The sequence below is a fragment of the Somniosus microcephalus genome, chromosome 6 (genome assembly GCF_052327205.1).
Source record: "Somniosus microcephalus isolate GS21.2 chromosome 6, FLI_Smic_1.0, whole genome shotgun sequence".
Lineage (NCBI taxonomy): Eukaryota > Metazoa > Chordata > Chondrichthyes > Squaliformes > Somniosidae > Somniosus > Somniosus microcephalus.
Genome location: NC_140992.1, coordinates 49,584,019 through 49,609,117, shown reverse-complemented (window position 1 = coordinate 49,609,117; position 25,099 = coordinate 49,584,019). Strand labels below are relative to the sequence as shown.

The window sequence follows — 25,099 nt, the reverse complement described above, 5'->3', positions numbered from 1 at the left end:
TCTTGTAATAAAGGTCAACGTACCATTTGCTTTCCTAATTGCTTGCTGTACCTGCATGTTAACTTTCAGTGATTTGTGTACAAGGACACCCAGATCCGTCTGAACACCAACATTTCCCAAATTTCTCACCATTTAAAAAATACTCTGCTTTTCTATTTTTCCTACCAAAGTGGATAACTTCACATTTCTCCACATTATATTCCATTTGCCATGTTCTTGCCCACTCACTTAGCCTGTCTATATCCCCTTGAAACCTTTTTGCATCCTCCTCACAACTTACATTCCCACCTAGCTTTGTATCATCAGCAAACTTGGATATATTACATTTGGTCCCCTCATCCAAATTATCGAAATACGTTGTGAATAGCTGAGGCCCAAGCACTGATCCTTGTGGTACCCCACCAGTTACAGCCTGCCAACCTGAAAATGACCCGTTTATTCCTACTCTCTGTTTTCTGTCCGTTAACCAATCCTCAATCCATGCTAATATATTACCCCCAATCCCATGAGCCCTAATTTTGTTTAATATCCTCTTGTGTGGCACCTTATCAAATGCCTTCTGAAAATCCAAATACACCACATCCACTGGTTCCCCTTATCTATTCTGCTAGTTACAACCTCAAAAAACTCTAACAGATTTGTCAAACAGAATTTCCCTTTCATAAATCCGACATGCTTCTTTGTCTTCCTTTTATTTCACCATCTCCGACTAGAACTTTTGCAATCGAAAGAGGTTTGAAACCCAAGCTTGATGTCACTTAACCACAATTTCCTGATTTATCGCCTCTTCTCTCCTACTTTTCTTAACCTTGGTGGTGTCTTGCATTAAATGCCTTTCACTTTCACCTTTGATTTCCTAATAATAATAAAAAAGATATATTGGTAGTATTTTGGAATGGCACACACTTTGAGAGTTGCCTGATGGGCTACACAACAACAAATATTTATATAGCGCCTTTAACGTAATAAAACTTTCCAAGGCACTTCTCAGGAGTGTTATCAAAAAAAAAAAAAAATTTGACAGAGCCATATCAGGAGATGTTAGGGCAGATGAAAGTGCGACGGAAACCCTGTTTGTGCATGTAAATGGGTGGTTTTCGCCACCCTTCTGGTAAAATGACGGCAGCGGAGTGGGAACAGCACCATGAAATTTCACAGCCATAGATATATAAGTGAGTGGGAGAGAATGTTAAATCCTGGAAAATTACCATGCAATAAACACTATTTGATGTTACAAGGCATTAGTCCTTTTAGGCTTAACCCCCCACCTACTTCCTCAACATGCATTCAAATAAAGAAACACTAGGGGTGAAAAATTTGAGGTCTTACTGACAAATGTAAGAAAGCCACGACTGGCAGGACTTGGCAGATTTTAGATGAAGACAGAGGCTGACGAGTGGAAAACAGCTGGTACAGTGGATGCTGGAACTTCAAATGCCTCCTTTGCCAAGGTTTTTCTTTTGTGCTTTCATTTTTTGCCCGTCAGTGGGCGGGGGAAGGGGGTTGCATTTTCTGGTGGCTTTCTGGAAAGCCTACAGTGTTTGTGCTCAGTCAATCAATGGGGGAAACCTTGTGGAACAAGCTTTTAGTTCAGAACTGAACACCTGTCAAATCCCTCGGCGGATTCATAGCAAATAAAAAAAATAATTCCTAAAGAGCATCAGATTGGCTCGAACTCCATTGCACAGTTTGAAGATCATCTCTGATAAGATCCCTTTTATCTTTATGATGATAGCTTCACCAGAATGGGATGGATGGGCGGCGCAGACACGATGGGCCGAAGGGCCTCTTTCTGTGCTGTAAAACTCTGACTCTATGAGAACCCTTAGCAAATCTGGACTCAACTGCTTAAGATTTTAAGGAATTATAATTAATTTATTCAAAATTCCATAACCAACTATTTATCAAATAATTATTTTGTGTCTAGTATGCAAGACCCACTAAAAGCTGGCATGATTACTACACATTTAAACACTTTCAAGAGTAACCATTGGGGAACGATTAGTGTTACAGAGAACACAGATGCATTAATTTCATGAACTATTAAAAAAATCAACAAACTTAGTTAATAATCGGGTGGCGGGTAATATTGATGTAACAAATAAGGCAACTGTTCCGTACCTGGCTTACAGGTTCGCTCGTTTCTTCCCCGTTCCACTTCACTGCAAAGGGGACACAGATGCTACCTTTGGCCTCCTGCCGAGCTTCATTTTTGCTCTAACCCCTTGATTTATCCATGGAACTCCAGCCTTTAATCATTTGTAGCTTATCCGCTTCATCTTTAAATATCTCCCACTGCTGGTCTGATGTTTGATCTACCATTTATTTTGCAACTAAGTAGTCTGGGCTACGTACACTTTCATCCCACTGAAATAAGTTAATTTCCGGTCCAATACCTATACCTTCAATTCCACTTTATCTTTATCTATTTTCAATGTGAATTGATTTTTAGGTGATAGTCACCATTTCCAAATGTTCTCCTACTTTCAGGTTGCGACTTATCCTGCTTTGTCACTCTGCCAGTCAGAAAGATCAACAGCTTATGGTAAACCCGTTACTATTTCCGGTGCATACCTCAAGGGTCCATTGGTCACTATGTGGTCCGCTATCTGAAAGAATTTCATGTAAACGGTCACATTTTGGATCATAAGGAACGTGGGTTTGCTTTTGGCAGTGGACTTCTGCACTGGGCTCAAGAAAATGTATCTAGTGTTTTCCCAGTTGTAACACCTTGGTTATAGCACGAATGGACTGGCACAAGAACTGTGCTGTATATGGACTGCTCTTGTTCATCAAGTAACTGAATAACCCATGTTTCAGTAAACATGGATATAGACTTTGCGAATGCAAGTCATTCACTGAGTAAGATTTCAAGTACCAAGGGACACAAGTTAAAAAATAGGAAGTTATGAGTAAGAAAAGAAGTTTGCTTGAATTTTTTTTTAATGTAAAGAGTAATAGCCTTGAGGCACAAGTTTACAAGGAAGATCATTGAATCAAATAGTATAGATGGAATCAAGAATAACTAAATGAGTTTCCGGAGACAGAAGGAACTGAGGATATGGTGAGGAGGCTAGTTGGGTTGTGATCAATCAAAAAGGATAGACTTATTGGATGTAATAACCTTTCTTGTTCTTGCATTTAGTCATTTGAACCATTGTTTTACTATTTTTCATTTTGTAATCATGCAGCAGGGCCCATTGTTACTGTTTCAGTGCAGAGTGGCTGTGGAATGCCAAGATAGGACAAACTTGATTAAAAAAAAACTACAAAAGAATGCTTTAACTGACATCATATAGGTCCTTTCAAAAGTTATCTCTTTATTCCATCTACACGATTTGACATAAAAGAACCCTTAAGAGTTTCTATCATTAGAGAATACTTTTGATCATACACATCATGTACATAAGACTGCAAAATTGATGATGTTGCACATCAAGCACCAGAATACTGTTGCTTGGTTACAGCTGTAAGACCAGTTCGTATCAGATGATTCTTGTTAATGTTTGTTCGTACAGTGACTGAAATTGTCCATGTTGGCTCACAGCCCCTTAATTTAGCCAAAGTAACCTGCCGCTTACATCAAACATTTTACTGGTCTGTGACGACCTCTTCAGAATGTGGCTGTGTTTACTCAGTTTTGCAGAATTGCTCAAATTGCAGAGCTGTAGTTCTGAAGCATTATGTTGGTGGACTCACTGGGATCAAGCTTTCAGTAAAATTCTGTTTCTGTCTTCTCTGTTTTATGCTAGATTTGAGAATTGACAGGATGTAGTCATTGGGACTAGAAAGTGGAATATACAAAATAATGTTTTGCAATGTCTGTTTCAGTGCCAAGAGCGTGCTTAAGGAATGTGAACCTTGGGGAGATGAGTCCATGTTCTGAATGCAAGACTATGCAGTACTTGGGATCAGATTCCTCTTTTCTTCTAATAGTTGCATAATATTTGTTTCGAAAGAGCAAAACAAAACTTTAATGTGATTAATTACTGTAACACTGAGCTCTAATTTGTCCTCTTTCAGCTGACAGGTAGTGGCACTAACTGCTATTTAAAATTTTTTTTTTAGCAGCAGTGCTGGTCTGCAGTGCAGTGCAAATGTTTTTTTTTAATGCCAGCTATAAAATAAATTTAAAAATAAATGGCTTATTGTAGGCATTAAAATAATGTTAATCGGAAAACCTAGACTATTGTGTCAATACAAATGTGGCAAACTACGCAATTTAAGTAATCTACAAAGGGTTTGACTCTGATTTTATTCAAAAGCAAAAGCTCGTGCCAGGGGTCTGGAATTTATCATCAAGTGACTGAGGAAAAATTGGAAAAGAATTAAACTTTAATTCACCAGCATGTCTGATCATTCCTCTTGAGCATAATCTAAAAATTTGTATCTTTGCCTTCAGTTATTTCCCCAACAGTACATTAGGATATAATTTAATGGTTGATTAGTGCAGCAAAATAGTGCACCAGGCTACCTGTCGTAATATAAAATATCCATACTGGCACAAAAATAAGGACAAACTTACCACTGCACATGCTGAGGTTAAATGGGACAAGGAGCAGTTAAATATGTCACTGTATAGGATAAATTGCTATATTTAAGATGTATATATGATGCAGATTTTTGCTTTTAGATAATACTTGTATTACTCTTGCATGCCTATTTATTCAGAATAATCTTGTATGCAAGGGACTACGTACAAGAGTTTCAGGGATGTTAGACTGTTTGATACAATTGGCTGAGAGATAGAAACAGGTGAATGGCCAAGGGGGTTTATAATCGTTCAACCATTGGTGGCCGTGCCTTCAGCTGCCAAGGCCCTAAGCTCTGGAATTCCCTCCCTAAACCTCTCTTTCCTCCTTTAAGATGCTCCTTAAAACCTACCTCTTTGACCAAGCTTTTGGTCATCTGCCCTAATTTCTCCTTATGTGGCTCAGTGTCAAATTTGTTTGTCTTTAATACTCCTGTGAAGCGCCTTGGGACATTTTACTATGTTAAAGGTGCTATATAAATACAAGTTGGTGATGTTGTTGTTAAAGGCAACCAGGATTGCTGAGGATTTAAATGAATTTAGTGAGTAGGTAAAGGTACTCTTGGCAGGGAGTAATGAGAAGCTGATATGGGAAGGGTATTCATTTGTGGGAAACGAGGCAGTATTTGCTACATTTAACGATGTCGATGGAGATGAAAGTTGGAAGGGATAGAAATACAGAAAATATTGAAATACGTAAAATATAAAGGAAAGAGCAGCACTTGTGGTGTTCTACAATGTGTGAATGCTGCATACATTTGACAGATTGCAAGTTCATGAATGACTGGCTCAATCCGGCATGGCTATGGTGACCTTCCATGCACAGCACGATACTGCATTCTTTTCAAAGTGTATAGTTAAGTTCTACTCTCCAGTTCATTAAATATATTCAAGAAAGAGTTGGATATATTTCTTGAGGCTAAAGGGATCAAGGGATATGGGGAGAAGGCAGGGAGAGGGTACTGAAATTGGATGATCAGCCATGATCTCATTGAATGGCGGAGCAGGCTCGAAGGGCCGAATGGCCTACTCCTGCTCCTATCTTCTATGTTTCTGTGAATATGGCACTCTGCTTTGCCCAGTGCCGGGTGTTGTAATCCTGGAATTTCTGCAGCGGCTCTCCCAATCTCCTGACATAACTTTGGCAGACGATCGTCTGAAACCCTGGATAAGTTGTGTAAACGGTCACATCTGCCGTTTCTCCGAGATTTCCGCCAAAGTTATGGCGAGAGAGCCCCAGCAGAAATTCAACCCCATATTTTTGCAGATTACACTGTACAGCACTACTTCAGAGAATACTGAGCTGTGGCACAGGTGCTTAAAATCAATGGATTGCAAAATGAGGCCTGATTGTTTCCCTTGGAACCAATATTGTTGGAATTAGTAATAGTACAAATCATCATGAATCATATGACCTATTTTCTATCATAAATTTAATTTCTGCAGAAAAACAGCATGATGTAACCCCTCAAAATGTTCCTAGCAACACTCTTACTTTCACAACAAACATTCACACAGGAGCACAAATTAGATATTCTGCCTGAAACCTGAAGAATTAGCATTCTGAAAACCAAACACCTATCTTTCTTACAGGTGTTTCACCCAAATCAGAATGACAATCTTGTTTTGGCAATATCCTTAGCGATGTTTATCAATGGGGGAAGTATGAACAGATTGCTAGCATGTAATGAGGTCTGAATGTTTGAGTAAAGATAGAATAACTTCTGAAATAGGAGAGTGCTGGACTCCATCGTGCAATGTACTGACTTGATTAGTATTTGAACTAAGGTATAAAAAGAAATGGATGTGATCCAAATGTTTTATTATCACAGTTATAAAGAGATAGCGGAGTAAATTTTTGTCTTCACCACCTGGGCGGTAATCTGGCAAAGCGGATTTCCCACCTGTTGTAGAACTCGCCCAATTAGACATGATTTCAGCCATGTCATAGCAACCAGGAGGCTGTTTACATCTTTGTTTAAACAAAACAATAAGACCGAGATTTTCCGAGGGGTCAGCGGGCACGATCGGTGGCGGGTCGGGTAGAAAAGTGGGGTTTTTCCCCAGTGGGTCGAGACCCCACTGTCAACCCGCTGCCACACGCCTTTCCCCAATGTTGGGTCTGTCAGCGCTGGGCAGACCTGACGCGCTGCGGCGGGGGACCCAATTCAGGTAATTATGACCTTGTTTAGAGATGATTAAGAACACATTTGAGCTCACCTTTTGATTTTACGTGCTTGCCCACGGGGTCCTCATTGCTCGGGGATCATGTCGGTTAAGCTGAGGTGGGAGTTCAGTGGCCATTGAATCAGCTGTTGAGTTGACAGCTTCAAATGTAAAGTAAAAGCTCCCACCTTACAGAGATATCTTGCCTCAGCCACAGATTCACCGTGCTGCAAGTCTTTACATACGTCTCCATCCAGTCTGACCTCATTACCTCTCTCACCATTGACAGATTGCTTCTGTCATCTCTACTTCACCTGCCATCTATTCCATCAACATGGGTGCCCTTTATACTTTCTCACTTTGGTCCTCAGAATCCCACCACGATCAGCCCCAACACCAGCAGCACCAGGCACACCAGCAGCACCAACAACCACACCAACCTTCTCCGCAATCACCTGATGCTGCACAGGACAGAGGGCATCAGCACCCGACTACATTGCTGCCAGGGATGGCCTCACCATGGCCAGATTTACTTCACTTGACACTATACACCCTGGCTGCCACATGATGCGCCAGGTTGGCACCACCCCACACCAACACCATAAAGCATCCTGACAATGCCCAAGCCATTCCTTTCACACTCATTACCATTGCAGGGGGTACCGTTATGTCTCACCATTCACTGCAACTCACTAAGACGCATCCAAAGGTGCACACACATCTGTCCAAGAACGCAAAGTGTTGAAAATAAAGGTGTCAATTTGACACCACATTAACAGAAACTTTACATGAACACGGCATAAAATACCCAAGTGCCTACCCTTTTGTGCAGTTAGTTGGTATGATTGCACTAGGATGAGGGGGAGTGTGAGGGTTGGCTAGTGAGATGGGGAAGTGATAATGTAGATAGAGAGGGATGGGTGGAGGTCCAAGGTAAGTTGGTGTGTGTAAGGATGTGCAGGAGTAGGGTAGGGAAGGCAGAGTGATGGGGATGTGATGAGAGGCACAGCAGGATGAGGTTGGGTGTGGCTTTGCAGTAACATTTTGTGATCTACTGAGATAATTCAAATGTTTGCGCCACTGCACCCAGGTCCCCCTGACCACATCCCTGCTTGTGCCCTACTCTGCAATGTGCAACCAGGCTGTGTTGATCTCCTGGGGAGGTCTCTTCCGCCCATGGGAAAGGAAGAGGACCTCCCTGCGTTCTGTGACTCCCTCCATAAGCATATGGAGGGAGTCATGGGAGAGCCTGGGTGTAGCCCTCTGCCTCTGTGCTGTCATTGTCAGTGCTTGCAGCACCTCAATGCCTTAGAACTCTGACAGCACAAATGTCAAAATAAATTTGGACATGGCCCCTTTAAGGAAACCGGCTGATGACGTGTCATCAAATGACATCACCAGACCCGCTTCCTCTAATTGGCCTGGAAATGCACTCGGCAGGCTTAATAAGCCCTATCAAAGTAAATTCACTTCAGACAGTGGGATGGAGCCAGCAGCGGGGTTGGGACCCGCCACCGACCATTACCAGCCACAGATCGCCAAGGTCAGCAAAATCGTGGCCTAAATTGTTTCCATACCATACTTTGTGGGACAAGATAGCCCTCTAGTCTTTTTCTGCCAGTGGTATTCATTACTTCTGGTGAACACATGGTAGGGTGGAAGTCTTCGATTATTTTGGTAGGCACTTAGCAGAAGCATAATAAAAAAATAGAGGGCCTTAAAAGAGGTGAAGTAGCAGAATGGTTTAAGGAGGAAGTTCTAGAGTAGGGGGCCTGGGTAGCTGAAGGCACGCCCACCAGTGCTAGGGGAGTGGGGGATGTACAAGAGGCCAGATTCAGACAGATGGAGACCTCGGGAGGTTTGTAGGGCAGGAGGAGGTTACACAGATAGGGAGAGGTGAGACCATAAATAGATTTAAACCTGAGGAGGAGAATTTTAAATTTGAAGCATTGCGGGACCAGGCGTTAATGTAGGTCACTGAGGACGGGGGGTGAGCAGGATTTAGTACAGTATACGATACGGGCAGCAGAGTTTTGGATGAACTGAAATTGACAGAGGGTGGGAGCTCATCTCCGTCCCAGCCTCAGCCCATCTGCTGTTGACAATCTCATCCATGCCTTTGCCATCATCAGATTCGACTATTTCAATGCTCTCCTGGCTAGCCTCCTCCACTCTTCATAAACTTCACCTCATTAAAAACTCTGCTGCCCATATCCATTTAAGATTCACTTCTACTTCCCAAACTCCACTGCTGGCCTCTCTTTTTGCCTCCTCCACACGAAAATGGAGCATGGGTCACCAGCTGATTTTCTGTCGACTTTACTGCCACTTCCCATTGCAACCACATGAAAAGTAGCTTTAGGCCCCGGGAAACGGTTATAATGGCTCTGGGACCAACCCATGAAGTGACTTGTGGCTTCCTCTCCCTCTATTCTGGCCCTCATTTACCTTGGTTTATATAGGCCTTGATAGACAACATTATGACACAGGCAGGAAGTGTGTGCCATACACAAGGCTTTAATAATATATAGACACAGAATTTCCAGGTTTGTAGATGAGAAAATAATAAACTGAGCAAATGATGAGGAACAATGAACCAGATTCAGAGGGATTTATATCTTTTAGGTAACTGAAGCAGGTGCCAGATGGAGTTCAATGTGGATAAGTGTAAATAATTAGTATGGGAGCAAGGTACCAGAAGAGGAAAAATGTGTTAGATAGAACATGCTGATCCAAAATGAGATCCTAGGGATTATAATGACTAAACTCATTGTGCATTATTCCAGTATTTATAACTGCAATTAAAAAAGCAAGTAAGAAAATGGATTAGATTAACACAGATAGAGTATTAATCAAGAGATTGTGTTCTGTTGTCCCATTTGGAGTCCTATATGTAACTCAGGATAACTTACTCATAGGAAGAATGTTATTGCCCCTTGAGAGGGTATGAATACAAGCAACAGCGTTGATTCTGAGTATCAATACTTGAAGTTAAGAAGAAAGTTTAACAAACTTGGAGTTGTTTTCTTTGGAAAAAAGAAAATTTCAAAGTTTCATAATTGAAGATTAAGAAGAAGTGACAAAATTGATCCTGGCAAATTGTTCAACATGATGACAGATTCAAAAACTGGGGACACAAGTTAAAAATTAAGTAGTAGGAAGTAAGAAAGGTGTCAAGTTTCACCCAAATGGTAATAGTTGTGGAGCAAGTTAACATGGAAGGCTATTGAGCAGTAAATTTAAAAGACAGTTACAGAAGGGATTAAGAGATCCAGTCAGGAGATTGGTTGGTTTGCTGATCTATGGAAAAGGGTTAGGCCTAATGGCCTTTCTCTCCTCCTAAAAGTCCCTATGTTATATATTTCTTCCTATCAACCCGTAAATTTTTCAATTCTCGCCTCTCTTCCCATATTATGAGACAATTATAGGATTTATGCAATGGGTGTCCACAGCTGAGAAACGGGTCTCTGCTGTCAATGGTCTGAACATCTGGTTGCGTAGACAGATTGAAGCTTCTCTGAGCAGCAATGAATGGCCTCAGCATATTCAAGCACAGTCATCAAATAACAACCATCTCAATTCTGGAAAATCAATTGATGACAACAGTTTTACATACATTTAACAATAGGAATGTCCTGTATGGATGAAATTATATATTTAAAAAGTTATTGATATCAGTGTACATAACCTACACCTTATTTAGACATGTTGAAATGCAACTTCATGTTTCTCATAGATATATGTTTCACTTCCAGTTTATTCTTTTGTAAAAAATCTAAAACTACCTTGTACAACATTTGCTTTCATGAACAGTATTACATTGCAATATTAAATATAAACACAAGAGGGCCAATTTTGATGTGACCTTTTTTATCAGGGAGAGTTAGCCTAACCAATGTAAATTATCAGAGGCACGAACCATTTTGATGGTAGGGCCTCATTACCATATTTGCGGAAAACTGTTCTGCCTTTGGAGCTCGCCAATGGGGCGGGGGGGGGGGGGGGCGCGGTGGAATTCCAATGGCTTCTCCACGGGGCTGAGCTGGTCAAGTTATGTTAAGAGGTGGGAGGACCGCAGAGGGTTGGGCATCAGGCGGGTCGATTTCTGTGGGGCCAGGAGGGGCATTTATTCTCCTTCTAGCTCCAAAAAGTTTGCTTAAAAATCCTACCTGCCTGGTATTTGGAGTGGCCTCCAGTGGTCTTTTTCCACTGCTTAGGCTGCTCTTTGTATCATTGGGTGGAGCCCACACACTACGTGCTCCAACCATTGAGAATTGCATTATAGGGCATCACAGGACCTGATTACCTGTACTTCAGGCATAGCGTAATTACATATAATACACCTGTGCCCGAGTTTCCTCAATCTTTTACGATGGGCATTTGTTTTACGCCCTGATTGCACTTGTCTCTGAGAGTAAATACGCAGGAAATACCATCCCTCATTATATGTTTGGACAACATCTCCATACATTTGCAAAGCCTCTATGCACACTACAAATCTCATCTATAATGGAAATGGCAGGTCTTTCATTATTTTTATAGCATTGTAATTTACCGATAATGAAACTTTGACACTCTTTCCGGATGTGTGTCTTGAGTTCCTATGATTGTAAATTACTGAATCTAATGATTGAGGTCCCTGGAAATCTGACAGTAATGCTGAAGAAGCTAAAACATACTCAGTCACAGGAATCACAGAATCACAGAAACCCCACAGTGCAGAAAGAGGCCATTTCAGCCCATCGAGCCTGCACCGACACATATCCCACCCGATCCCCGTAACCCCTACACCAACACATATCCCACCCTATCCCCGTAACCCCACGTATTTAATCCCCCTAACACTAAGGGTCAATTTATCATAGCCAATCAACCTAACCCGCACATCTTTGGACTGTGGGAGGAAACCGGAGCACCCGGAGGAAACCCACGCAAACACGGGGAGAATGTGCAAACTCCACACAGACAGTCGCCCGAGGCTGGATTCGAACCCGGGTCCCTGGCGCTGTGAGGCAACAGTGCTAACCACTATGCCACCGTTCAGAAAAAAGTCTTTGACTTCTTGATTAATACATGCTAGAAGGTTGACCAAGCCGAAAGGGGATTAAATGTTCACAAAGAGATGGAGCTGTAAGAAGTCTGTCAAACTGACCTGAAACCTGTTCAGCACAAAATCTTCCAGTCCAATGTCTGAAAGTTTATGTTGGCACTACTGCATCATTTCAATAAATATGAATATCTTTTTCTTGATTCTCCTGGATTTTCACTAGGCTTAAAATATTCTTTATTTTGTCCACTTTATTCTATGTTTTAACAAAAAAGCTAGTATATTATGCAAAAAATTCCTTGTTCTTTTAAAGAATGGCAAGCCCATCTTTTTGCCAACAGGCAGAAAACACCCTGTTTTAATTACAGATTTATTTACTTTTCTTTTAGAATGAATCTAGAAACATTGAGATGCTGGCAGCTGCCTGTGCTGTAGGAGTTGGCTGTTGCTTTGCTGCACCAATAGGAGGTAAGAATATTGAGTTTCTCCATAAGAGTAAAAAGTATCTAAATGCATGGACTCCTTTACAAGATATCTCTTCTACATATTAATGCTAGCAGCACTGTGTTTGAAATTTGTATTCTAACATCACTGGTTTTTAAAAAAACCAATCAATTCATTAAAGTGGAATTTGACTTAGTCTCCAGGCACAGGTTGTTGTGGTATCTGGTTGCCGAATGAGACCCTTCATGTAAGATACAAACACTTTAAGGTTCATTAGGATTAAAACTCTTATTCAAAAAGCCATTTTTTTTTTTTTAATTAAATCTGCTAACGATTGAGTGGTTAGCACTGTTGCCTCACAGCGCCAGGGACCCGGGTTCGAATCCGGCCTCGGGCGACTGTCTGTGTGGAGTTTGCACATTCTCCCCGTGTTTGCGTGGGTTTCCTCCGGGTGCTCCGGTTTCCTCCCACAGTCCAAAGATGTGCGGGTTAGGTTGATTGGCTATGATAAATTGACCCTTAGTGTTAGGGGGATTAAATGGGGATATGTGTTGGTGTAGGGGTTACGGGGATAGGGTGGGATATGTGTCGGTGCAGGCTCGATGGGCCGAAATAGCCTCTATCTGCACTGTGGGGTTTCTGTGATTCTGTGATTTAATACAGTTTTCTAAGACAAAAGAAAATTGACCTATGGAGGAATTCATAATTGGATACGGTATTAAAAAAATATGTAATGAGGAAATAAATTGCAGTGAATTAAAAGTGATTAAAATATAACAGTACAAATTATACCATTAAAAGTGAAGACGGTTGAGGTTAGCAACCTATTTTCCCATTTCCACCACAGACCCCTCCTGATTTGTACGATGATTGTCATATGAATCAGTGAGTGATTTGTGCTATATGTATAACCATTGAATCACTAAAACTGAACAAATACATGGAAATCTTCAAATAAGGGTGTAAAGGTGGGTAAATGAAGAACACTTCATCAGCCATTTTACAAATTTATTAAAATAAATAGTATACCTCAGTTACAAATGAACTAATATTTTGATTCGCTCAGCAATTCAAAATATGGAATTTAACATTTTTGAAAGTAAAATTGATTTCAAGTACAGAAACATGCTTGCTTGCCAGTATTTATCTTTGGCTAATGAATGGCATAACAGGATGAAGCTTTAGGCAGCTATAACAACAGGTGTCTCACAACAACCTTGGCCATTGCTGAGAGCAGAAAGACTTGGTGAAAGTAGGCATAGAGGCCAACTGGCAAGCCAGAGATTGCCCATTACTTAATACATTGTCCAGCAACTCTGCTTCAGTAGGTGACGATTAGCTCTGCATTTGAACTGTTGCATACAAGAGACAGAGTTCCAGGAAATAACACTGCTTAGGAGATTGCTCCACAGGCAGTGAGAGTTTTATGTGAAGCTTCACAACTGGCACCCTGTGTGCAGTTTCCAAACATTGAGGTACAGCTGCAGCAGTGCGTGTGTTTCTGGCATAAACATTAAAATCTGGCTTACGCACTAACAACGTGTGTGCTCCAGTTATACGCTTGTAGACAACTGACAGCCTGAATGTTGCATTGGATTCTCATCAAGTCCAGCAAGGCTTTGAACTGCACTAATATTTATCCACTTCCTTTTTACAAACTAATACGGATTCTGCTTCCATCATTGTTGAAGGGCATTCTCTCTGTATAAAAAAAAATCTCATATGCTTTTCTCTATAACTTGGTCACAATTTTCACAGATTGTAAAACACTGAAGTTACCAATAGCAACAAATAAGACCAAGCTTTCTTGAGGGTTTCCATTATTTTATCAGCTTTTCCAGCTATCTTTGCTGCTAATCTGGCCCAGAGTAGATCAAATGTGATTACGTACCATATTTCTTGATATGGTCTTCTTAAAGCTGCAGATAACACACTATAGCCTATCTTTTCTGTAGGCACAGTTCAGAATGGTTCGAAGCAGGTTTTAAACAGACTGACATTGATAAGTTACTGTTTGTTCGCAGTTTTCTGACGTCAGCTCATTAGCATAGTTCCAAGTGCAGATTTGGACATATTCAGGAACCATACTAGTTGTGGGAGTGGAAAATTATCTGAGGTATGGGAACAATTAAAGAATAAGCTTCTGAACCCATTGAGTCTTTCCCCAAGGCTGAAGCAGAAGATAATTACCTATAATTTACAGCACAGAAACAAGCCATTCGGTTGGTGTTTAGGCTCCACAAGAGCTTCCTCCCACTCTGTTTACTTCATCTCACACTATCAACACATACACATGATAAAAGGGGATTCGGAAGTGGCAGGTAAAACCTTGAAAGGAAACCCAAGATGCAGACAAGTGATGCTACAGCCAGTATCTGCCCCTCTGTTTGATGACAGCTGAGGTGCAGATGGTGCTGCATGAGGTGGCTCTAGGGCGGTTTGCCCTTTTTGCCATTGCTAGCCACTGTCCCCATAGGTCAACATTGCAGCATAGGTGGAGGAAAGAGAAGAGAGGTTGAAGGCAACCGCAGATCAATACTGTCACTAGCTGTGCCAGACCTGTGCTGTACCTGGCTGTCTGCTAACTGCACCCTGTGAATATAATTCTCCATGGTTGTTGCTGGGTAGGTGTCACAAGGTCTGCACTTATGGTTGGCAGTATCTTGACAGATGCAACAAATTAGGCTATCCTGGCTGTTTATCATCCTTGCCTGCCTTCTTTCATGCATTACCTCTGACAGCATGATGTACCATGATTTGGGTGCTTTCGAGGAAGCATCCAACATTATCTGTGGTTAGGCAATCATATATCTTAGTGATGCCATCCTATTTGCTGTGCCAGCTTCTTTTGGGAATAAGAGCATCCACTAATCATCTGCCACAGTGACGTACGTTCACCTCTGTTTCCAGATGTGGCTGACAGATAGCGACGGATGATAACAGAGCACCTCTGGTATAGTCTGACCCTTCTGTCACCCCTCCATTCTTCTTCCAAACACCTCAGATGGGGGTGGCGGGTGGGGGGCGCAGTGCACTTCTCACTGGAAAACCTATTGATGCCAGCATGGAACTGGAGGGAAATAATTTAGAACAGTTGCTGCGTTGTTGGATAGTGATCAGGATTGGGAACCCGAGCTGATTTATAGCCTCCTAAATCCCAGAGCACTGAGGCCAGCTGTAGCACCATTATCACTACCAGATTGCGATCAACCAACTTGGTGTAACCAGGGGATCAAATTGGAAGCCTTTCTGATTTACATGACTGATAATCACTTTGTCATGAATCCCGGGCGAGAGGCTATTTTCCCCATGATCTCGCGCAGACTGGCGGTAGTGTTTTATTTATCACCCCTGTGCTCGCTGACCTGCACTGGCTCCCAGTCCGGCAGCGCCTCAATTTAAAAATTCTCATCCTTGCTTTCAAATCCCTCCATGGCCTTGCCTCTCCCTACCTCCTGTAATCTCCTCCAGCCCGACAACCAATGTTCCCTGTAGGCCGCACTATATTCTGCGCGGACTGTTTCTTTCTAAATGCGCGGTCCCTTTAAATTTCTGCGCACAAGCGGTATTTCCGATATAAAAGCTTGTGAGCGGCCTGCGCAGGACCTTGCAGATTACTGTGCGGCCACGCATGTGCACAGCTTCGAGGGAAAATTGCCCACAACCCTCTGAGATTTCTGCGCTCCTCCAATTCTGGCCAATTGCACATCCCCAATTTTAATCATTCCACCATTGGTGACCGTGCCTTCGGCTACCTAGGCCCTAAGCTCTGGAATTCCCTCCCTGAACCTCTCCACCTCTCTCTCCTCCTTTAAGATGCTCTTTAAAACCTACCTCTTTGACCAAGCTTTTGGTCACCTGCCCTAATATCTCCTTATGTGGCTCGGTGTCAAATTTTGTTTTATAACGCTCCTGTGAAGCGCTTGGAACATTTATGTTAAAGTCGCTATATGATTGGCCATCTGCCTGAAGAAGATGGTGAGCTATGCAACTGAGTTACTTCAGAGGGTAGTTAAGAGCCAACCATGTTGGCCATGTATAGATAATGACCTCAAATATTCTTCCCTGAAGGACATGAGAGTACCCGAGAGTCCGACAGCTTCATGGTCACTTTTACTGATACCAGCTTTTTATTTCCAATTTTTAAAAAAAACTGAATTAATGGTGGGATTTGAACTCATGTGATTTGGATTGGTCCAAGCCTCTGGATTACAAGTCCAGTTACACAACTGACTTCTTCATATCTGGGTTACAAAAATGAAGAAGCCTCTGATTTGGATTGCTATCCAATGACTCGTGCTGGAAAATAAGTGAAGAGAGGGCATGGCTGTGATGCCCCACATGGGGAATAGCCAGCGAATACTCTCTTTCCATGTTTGCACCTGAAGAATAGCTACTTGAGCTGTGCCTCATAAATTATTACCTAAAGGAGAGGCAGGAAGAACACTAGAAAATACAAGCAAAACACAGTTATTGCTCTTAAAGGACAGCGAAGGTGTGGTTACACACAAGATTTTATATTTTCAAGTTTACAGATAATTTAGTGCCACCAATAGTCAAGTAAAAATGTAGCCCATCTAAGCTATATTTAGTCAATGGAGCAATTTAGTCACTGGTTAATATTACTTTTCTCATTCTGACTCTTCCCTTTTTCATTGTTTAACAGATTAACAGCAGCAATGATTTAATTACCATACCGATTTCTTAAATCATTTGGCAAAGTCAGTATTTTTAATCCTTTCTTCATTTAACCTCTTTCCGATCCTGACTAATGGCTACAGATAGTGACTTTGTGTCTTTCTCCGATCTTGCAGCTTATGCTTTTAGGTTAGGAGTGCCGAGCTGTCTCCTTATTTGAGTGTTGGCAATGTTTTGCCCTTTGACCTGTGGTGCTGTGACTGCTCTGGTGCTGCTGTGGCTGCTCACAACTTTATTTGCATGAGTTTGCAATAGTCCTTGAAAAGGGCAAGTTACACGTTTGCCTTAGATTTTATTTTATTTTTACGTTGTTTTCTTCCTCGAATGTTTGTCCTGCACCTATCTTTATATAAATAGAAGCATAGAATTAGTTTTAATCTCAAATCTTCCATTTTGTTAATTGCTAATACGTTTGTTCTGACTTCCTTCCAATAGGTGTTCTTTTCAGTATTGAAGTAACATCAACATTTTTTGCTGTCAGAAATTACTGGCGTGGCTTCTTCGCTGCTACTTTCAGTGCCTTTATTTTCCGAGTCCTGGCTGTCTGGAACAAAGATGAAGGTATATGAAAGTGGCAAATAGATTGTGAAAACATGATAATGTCCGATTCTAGAGAAATATTGCTCCATCTGTCCCTAAATATTTTGATATCTAATAAGACATGAACTTTCATCCATCTTTTGCAGAAACCATCACTGCCTTGTTTAAAACTCGATTTCGTCTAGATTTTCCATTCGATCTTCAAGAACTGCCAGCTTTTGCAGTAATTGGGTATGTTTTTGTACCTGAGGCAGATATAACTCATACAAATAGATTAAAATGATTGTATAATTAATATAATATATAATTTAGTACAGTATAATATAAATGTGGAATAGGTCACTGTGTGTAAATTAAAATGGTTTATTATGCAATATGGGAATATTGTCCTTTGTAACTGTACAGGATATAATCCAGGCGATTTTAGTAATGGAACTCCATTGCTGTCATTGTACTGCACTTTGGGAGTGGTATCTGCTCTAGACAAATGAGCTTGCAGCAGTGAGTTATACTGTCCTGTTCATAGCTCTTTCTGATCAGGAAAAAGCAGAGTCCTGCACATGTGTTCTCAAAGTGAAAGTTGCTGAATTCATGCTGGTGTAACCAAAGTGGTTCTATAATGTCAACACTGCTTCATAGTAACATTGAATATGTGATGTACCTTTCCTATAAATCTGTTTTTAAGTCTTAAAGACTGGAAAGATGGAAATACAGCTATGCTGCATCAAATCAGCAGCTTTGATCTCAAATAGGTGTATTTATTCCATAAAATCCTTGAGAAATGTTATATTTGTGTCATTTAAAAAAATAATTCTGGACTATAAAGAAATGAGCCTGTAACTGTCCTAAATCTTTTAAAATATGTCAGGCACAGTACAGTATATATGCCAACAAAGGGCCTATGCAGTGACTTATCCTTACACTACACAAACGGCAATTGAGGCTAGGTCAATTGTTAATGAAGGGATATGGGCCAAAGGCAGGTATATGGAGTTAGGTCGCAGATCAGCCATGGTCTCACTGAATGGTGGAACAGGCTCAAGGGGTTCCAAGGCCTACTCCTTTGTTCCTTTGTTCCTGCTGGGAGAGTGCTCCTGCAATTGGCTTCCACCAACACTTTTTTTTAAAATTTGGGCTATCCTGCTGTGGAAATGGAAAATTTAAAGAGAAATTAGATCTGTGAAACGTATTGCAAACCTTGTTAGAAAGAATTGAAAATCTTGGGGGCTAAATTTGATAGACCCCAAAAATGGGCGCAGGGATCGCGATGCGCAATTAACCTGCGCCTGTTGCTTCTGATGCAGGTAGCACGCAAACTTTGTGCTGCCTGCTAATTTAAATGATTGCAGCATTTAGACAGCGCTAAACGCACTGTTAGGTGGCTGAGTGCCTCAGCAAGGGGTCCAAGTTCGTGCGAGGCTAGTACCACTTAAAGCTAACCTGCACTACTTAAAGCCAGCCTGCACCTCTTAAAGGGGAGCTGCATTCTGTCTGGAGCAGATGCTGTAAGTGGGAAAGAGAGTCTGACCTACAAGAACACTGACTAATGGCACAACAGGGGAGCGAGCGTCCACAGGGGGCCAGGAGGCCCTGCAGACAAACTCTGGAAATGCAGTGGGAGCAGGTAGCCTTGGTGGTCAATGCCAGAAGTCAAGCCCCGAGGACCTGGATGCAGTGGTGCAAGAAGTTCAATGACCTCACACCAGTGGTCAAGGTCAGTGAATTCATCTTCAAATGCCATATCCCACTATCTGCACCACTAGCCTCACACACTGCTCAATGCACCATCACTCACCTACCAACAACCTCTATCAAACAAGACTCATACCTAACATTCATAGCTTCACCTCACCCTCACATCCCACTTCCCCCTCAATCATCTGGTGAGAGCCAAGGAGCAGTTCACAGTTCCATTTATTAATCAATGTGACACTGCTGATTCGACAGCAATGGGGGTTCTTGGGACTAGACGGGAAAGGCTCCTCTGTTCACTATCTATTATTATTGTAAACATGCTCTTTAAAAATATGTTTACAATTTTGTTGCAAATAGTTTCCCACCTACTCTCAGGAATCGCATGTATTATTATAGTAGATGGAGCCACTTAACTTCTTTGTTAATAGTGCCTTCTCTGGACACCCTCTAACAGATTAGAATGGTTCTGTTGTATAGTGTGGAAATTAGCCTCAAGAAGTTTGGTACCTCTTCAATATATAACATTTGAAACGGTAATTTTAGAACTTTGTAAACCAATTTTAGAAATTAGTCTATCTACACAAAATTATTAACAATTCTGCTGGCCAACAATAAATGGCTTGGATAAACACTAATTGTGTTTGGACTAAACAGTTGGTTTTTGAGTTGGCTGTTTGAATTTTTTTCAAATCTATACTGGACCTCACCAATCTGTTTTTACAACAGGCCCATTTGATTCTATCACTTATGATCGGGACACATTGACTATTCAGATGTTCAATAAATGTTCAATATCAGCAGAACATACCTCAGTATTCCTGCCCTCTGTGTCAGCTTGGTTCAGCCAATCTTCTCTCCTAAGGTGATGACTCATGTTGCAGTACAGTTCCACTCTGGAAAATGTATCAACATTGATAAGAGTGCTACTACCTCCTCCGTGTCAACTTGGCTTATTTGGTAGCACGCGTGCCTCTGGATCAGAATGTTGTGGGTACAAGCTCTATGCCAGGACTTCAACATGTGATTTAGACTGCCACTCTGGCCCATAACTAAAGGAGAGGAGACATTGTTTGGATGAAATGTTAACCAAGACTGTTAACCTGTCTGTTCTAGTGGATCAGATGGATGTTTAAAGATTGCATGGCACTATTTGGGGAAAAAAAAAGCAGTGAGTTTTCCCACTGTTCTAGCCAGCATTCCTCCCTCAACCAACACCACCAAGAATATGCAAATGTGTTTTGGTCATTCATCTCATTACTACCTGCAAAATGGCAGCTGGATCAGTGCCCTGGGATAGTGAGGGATAAAAGCAGCCAGGGCTCCCCCTCCCAAAGGCCATCCCGTTAACCCCTGTTGGAAAGTGTGTGTGTGTATATCGATGTAGGATGGGATGGAGCTGTTATGCCCCTCACCGTTGAATGGACTGCTGACTCCCATGGGGAAAAATTCGGTTGCTTTGCACCTCCCATTGGCGCCCTAAGAGGGCACTAATGGGGTGCAAAGCAACTAGCACCCGGGTGCGGCGATGTTTGTGCCGCTTACGAAATTGACCAGACATTTTGCGGTAGTCCTAAACACTACTGCCACAATCTCCTGCGCCCGCAGATCGTGACGTCAGTCGAACGTGTAGCGCCCCAGACCGGATATTGAGTGGCGCCCCCTGCCTTTCCACCTGCCGCTATCAACAATAGGTTAAGGGGAACGTTTTGCAGTTGGGAAGGGATTGGGGAGTGCTATTTAGAGGCGACCGCTTCCTGCCTTTCTTTTTCGGCAACATTTTTGCACCACGTATTCTGAGAGAGAGAGAGAAACTTCTGGAGAGATTCAACGCTGTGTGAAGGAGTTTTGGGTACTAAGCAGCACTTTGCTGGTTCATTTTGATTTGACCTTCCTTGCATCGATTTAGAAGAGACTATGGGGGCTGCACTCTGAGCTCTTCCCTGGGCCTCTCCATTGTTCTTTCCAGCAGATTTGATGTACAGGTCTCTCCAGGCCAAGATTCAAGGCTGCAATGAGCAGGGTGTGGATGGAAAGCAAGATCGACCCTCCCCTTTAAGAACTGGCCGGCGCCAGTGTGTCTGTGTTCCATTGCTGACTGACATCACATGAGCTTCGCCAGCGTTCTGAGGTAGCGCCTTGCTCCTCGGCGTTAGCACCTTAAGAGAGCTGTGTAGCGCCTGATTTAGTGCTCCAATCACCTTCAGGGGCGATAGAAGCCAAGTTTGCAGTCGGAGGCGATAATTAGCGCCAGGCGCTAAACTTTGCGCCCGGCCGATAATTGCGCCCCAAACGGGGTGATACTGAATTTCTCCCCCCCATAGTTTCAGCTGACACATGGCCATTTGGACATCAGTGAAACTGTACTGCAACTTAGTCAGCACCTTGGGAGAAGATAAAATTGGGGGGGAATTTACACCAGCTAAATATGATAGTGACATCACTTTTTGAAAAGATGTGAATAACGCAGTTTGTTTTTTCAGTCCCTCCCCAAGTTGCTGAGAGCCCCAGAATCAATACTTTCTACTTGGAAGAGTGTTTCTTCTCTCGCCTGTAGGGTATATTCAGAAACCGTGACAGCCAAGCAGCCTGATTAAAGGACTTGTGGCCCTAGGCACAATATGCAACCCAAGTCCCTTATCCCCCAGTCCATATCTCCCTACTAACCTCCAGTCAACATTGTAGACATAACTCAAGGCATGAAATAAATATTTTATTCCATTGTCAAAGGTGGCACACAATCTGTTTACTTCTCAGTTTATTATAAAACTATCAAATAATTGAAACAATAAATATCATCACAAAACAAATTGCATTATGCAATACGTGAGTATCAAAAAACAAAACACAGAGCAGTAGTCGAGTATTGAAAACAGAAGACGGAGCTAATATCCCAAAAACAAAATATAAAGAGCAGCTCTGCAAATCAGCATCTAGAATAAAATGTGTAGTACAACATGAGCATTCTAAATAAATTGCAGTGCTTTGTTCCATATTTTTCACCAATCTGCTTTTACTTTTTTTTTCAACATAACAAAATTAAAATTAAAATTAAACACAGTCACATGCTTTGTTTAAAAAAAACCTCATGAAGCAGGTGAATGGCCTGTTCCTGTTGGGAGCAAAGTCAGAAGAAACATTTGTTGGATATCTGAGACCACAATGTCAGGGTAGGAAATCGCCAGAGCCAGGAGGCATCAGTGGCAAGGTAGGAGCTCAGCCATGGGAGGCATTGATGACAGGCAGGGGAATAGAGTGTGTCTGCAGGAGACATTGATGGTATAGTGTGGAACTATGAAAGACATCAGTGTGGGGAGCTGAGGGAGAGGCAGGAATATAGGTAGTACTGAGCTGGCAGTAAACAATTTAAATAGCTCATCAGATTTTACTTCATAGACTCATAGGGCTGGATTTTCATTGAGGAGTCGGGTCGGAGGCGGGACTACAACTTTTGGGGTTGTAGTCCCGCCTCCATCGAGTTCTAGCCAACCCACGTGATTTTGACTTGATTGACCTTGTTGAGCCCGCCCAGCGGGCTCAGCAGGCCAATTAAGGGCCACTCGGCAACAGGTGATGTCACAGATTGAAATTTCATCTGTCAAGACCTTTTGAAGCTGTCAAACACTGACAATCTGTACTCCAGGTTAATTCCTTCCTCTCAGGATGATTTAGAGATCTCCCCGGAACAGAAAGCAGAGGCTGCAGATTTTGACAGCTGGCGGCCATTCTGCTTTCTGTGCCGGTGAGATGAGGGACTCCCGAGACCTGAAGGAAGGAAGGCTGTAAAGTAAGTAAAGGTTAGTAGAACTTCTTTAAACACTTTACACAGACCAAACACACTTACCTCTGCACTCATGCACCCATCACTCACCTGAAGACCAGACATCTCAACCCCTCCAAGCCCCTTCATCCCGACAGCCCACCTCACTAACTTGGCGTGGTTTGGAGCCGTCGGGAATCCCGCATTTCGACAATTAAAATAGGGATTAGGCTAAAAACTGCCTGTTAACTACCTGTTAACAGGCAGTTAATTGGCACTAATCCCCTTCCCGCCTCGGGGAGGCGGGTCCCAGTGCGGGGCGGGTACCCATCTCCTTTGAAACTGGCATGGGGTCGGGACCCCGGATTTCAGGATTTTAAACCCCCCACACGCCTCCAATCCCGACTCCACAGCCCAATGAAAATCCAGCCCATAGTATCATAGAATAGTACAGCACAGAAGACGGCCATTCTGCTTTCGAAAAACAATCCAGTTAGTTCCACTCCCCTGCTCTTTCCCCATATCCCTGCATTTTTTTTCTCCAAGTATTTATCCAATTCCCTTTTGAAGGCTACTATTGAATCTCTATCCACCAACCTATCAGGCAGTTATTGCCACATCCTAAATACTCGTTGCGTAAAAAAAGCTTTTCCTCTTCTCACCTCTGGTTCTTTTGCCAATCACCTTAAATCTGTGCCCTTTGGTTATCGACCCTTCAGCCGTTGGAAACAGTTTCTCTTTATTGACTCTATCTAAATCCTTCATGATTTTAAACACCTCTATCAAATCTCCTCTTAGCATTCTCTGCTCCAAGGAGAACAACCTCAGCTTTTCTAGTCTGTCCACATAACTGTAATCCCTCATCCCTAGAACCATTCTAGTAAATCTCTTCTGTACCCTCTCCAAAGCCTTCACGTCCTTCCTAAAGTGTGCTGCCCAGAATTTGACACCATACTCCAGCTGGAGCCGAACTAGTGTTTTACAAAGGTTTAGCACAACTTCCTGGCTTTTGTACTCTATGCCTCTATTTATAAAGCCCAGGATCCCGTACGCTTTATTATCTTGTGAAGATAAGTATGAAATGACAAGCATAGTCATCCAGTAAAGCGTATGCTAATTTGATGCGTACATGCCAAACTTCAAAACTCAAAAAAGCTGATGGAACACCTTCCTAAACAGCTGTTGTACCAAAAAAGCTGACAATTCAAGAACGAACATTCAACTGAAAATAACCCTGAATAAAGGCCTACTACAACAACCAATGCTTCAAAGTGACCGAATGAATTAAACTCCTTTATGTTGCATTGGATTGCAGGATTTTTCTTGGTATTTTGGGATCACATTGCACAATTCAGTTGTTTTTCTGTGAATATGACATATGAAAATAATGATATTACAATGTGACTGCTGTGAGACATGACCGAGTCATGACTTGAGCTGCAGCTATATCTAATACTAGCTGGAGTGCCCGGCAGTGCCGAGGGTTTTTTGAGGGCACGTTGTTATGAAAAAAGTAGAAATAATTTTCATATATATAAATGAGTTTGTCTGTCTGTCTGTGTGGGAAGGAGAGAGAGAGAGAGGGAGAGAGACTGGGGGGGGGGGGAGAGAGAGAGAGAGACTGGGGGGGAGAGAGAGAGAGAGAGAGAGAGAGACTGGGGGGGAGAGAGAGACTGGGGGGAAGAGAGAGAGAGAGACTTGGGGGGGAGAAGAGAGAGACTTGGGGGGGAGAAGAGAGAGACTGGGGGGAGAGTGAGAGAGAGACTGGGAGGGAGAGAGAGAGAGAGAGAGACTGCGGGTGAAGAAGGGCGGCCGCCATTTTGTGAGGTCGGCGGGAAGTTCCCTCACCCTCTCTCTCCCTCCCCCTCCCTCTTTCCCGCCCCCTCTCTCTCCCGCCCCCTCTCTCTCCCTGCCCCTGTCTCTCCCCCTCTCTCCCCGCCCCTCTCTCCCCTCTCTCCCCGCCCCTCTCTCTCCCTGCCCCTCTCTCTCTCTCCCCCTCCCTTCCCGCTCTCTCTCCCTCTCTCTCCCTCCCTCCCCTCTCCCTCTCTCTCCCTCTCCTCTCCCTCTGACTCACCACGGTACCAGAACGGAGCATATCCGACACCGGGAGTCCGGGTGCCCATCGCTCCGAAGCGAGCCCGGGGTTCCTCATGGTTAACGCGGCGGACCTTTGGACCCGGTTGGCCGGGCGGCAGTGCAACGCCTTTCGCTGTGGATTCCC

At 42.7% G+C, this 25,099-nt stretch overlaps 1 protein-coding gene across 1 annotated transcript in view; it reads left to right on the top strand.

The window, feature by feature from the left end:
* LOC147115698 (chloride channel protein 2-like) overlaps nucleotides 1–25,099 on the top strand; it is a 644,493-nt gene that overhangs the window by 348,108 nt on the left and 271,286 nt on the right. The window contains exons 7-9 of the mRNA XM_085990183.1: nucleotides 12,134–12,212; nucleotides 17,322–17,447; nucleotides 17,573–17,657. Coding sequence (XP_085846309.1) covers nucleotides 12,134–12,212; nucleotides 17,322–17,447; nucleotides 17,573–17,657 — 290 coding nt within the window. The remainder of the gene's footprint in view (nucleotides 1–12,133; nucleotides 12,213–17,321; nucleotides 17,448–17,572; nucleotides 17,658–25,099) is intronic.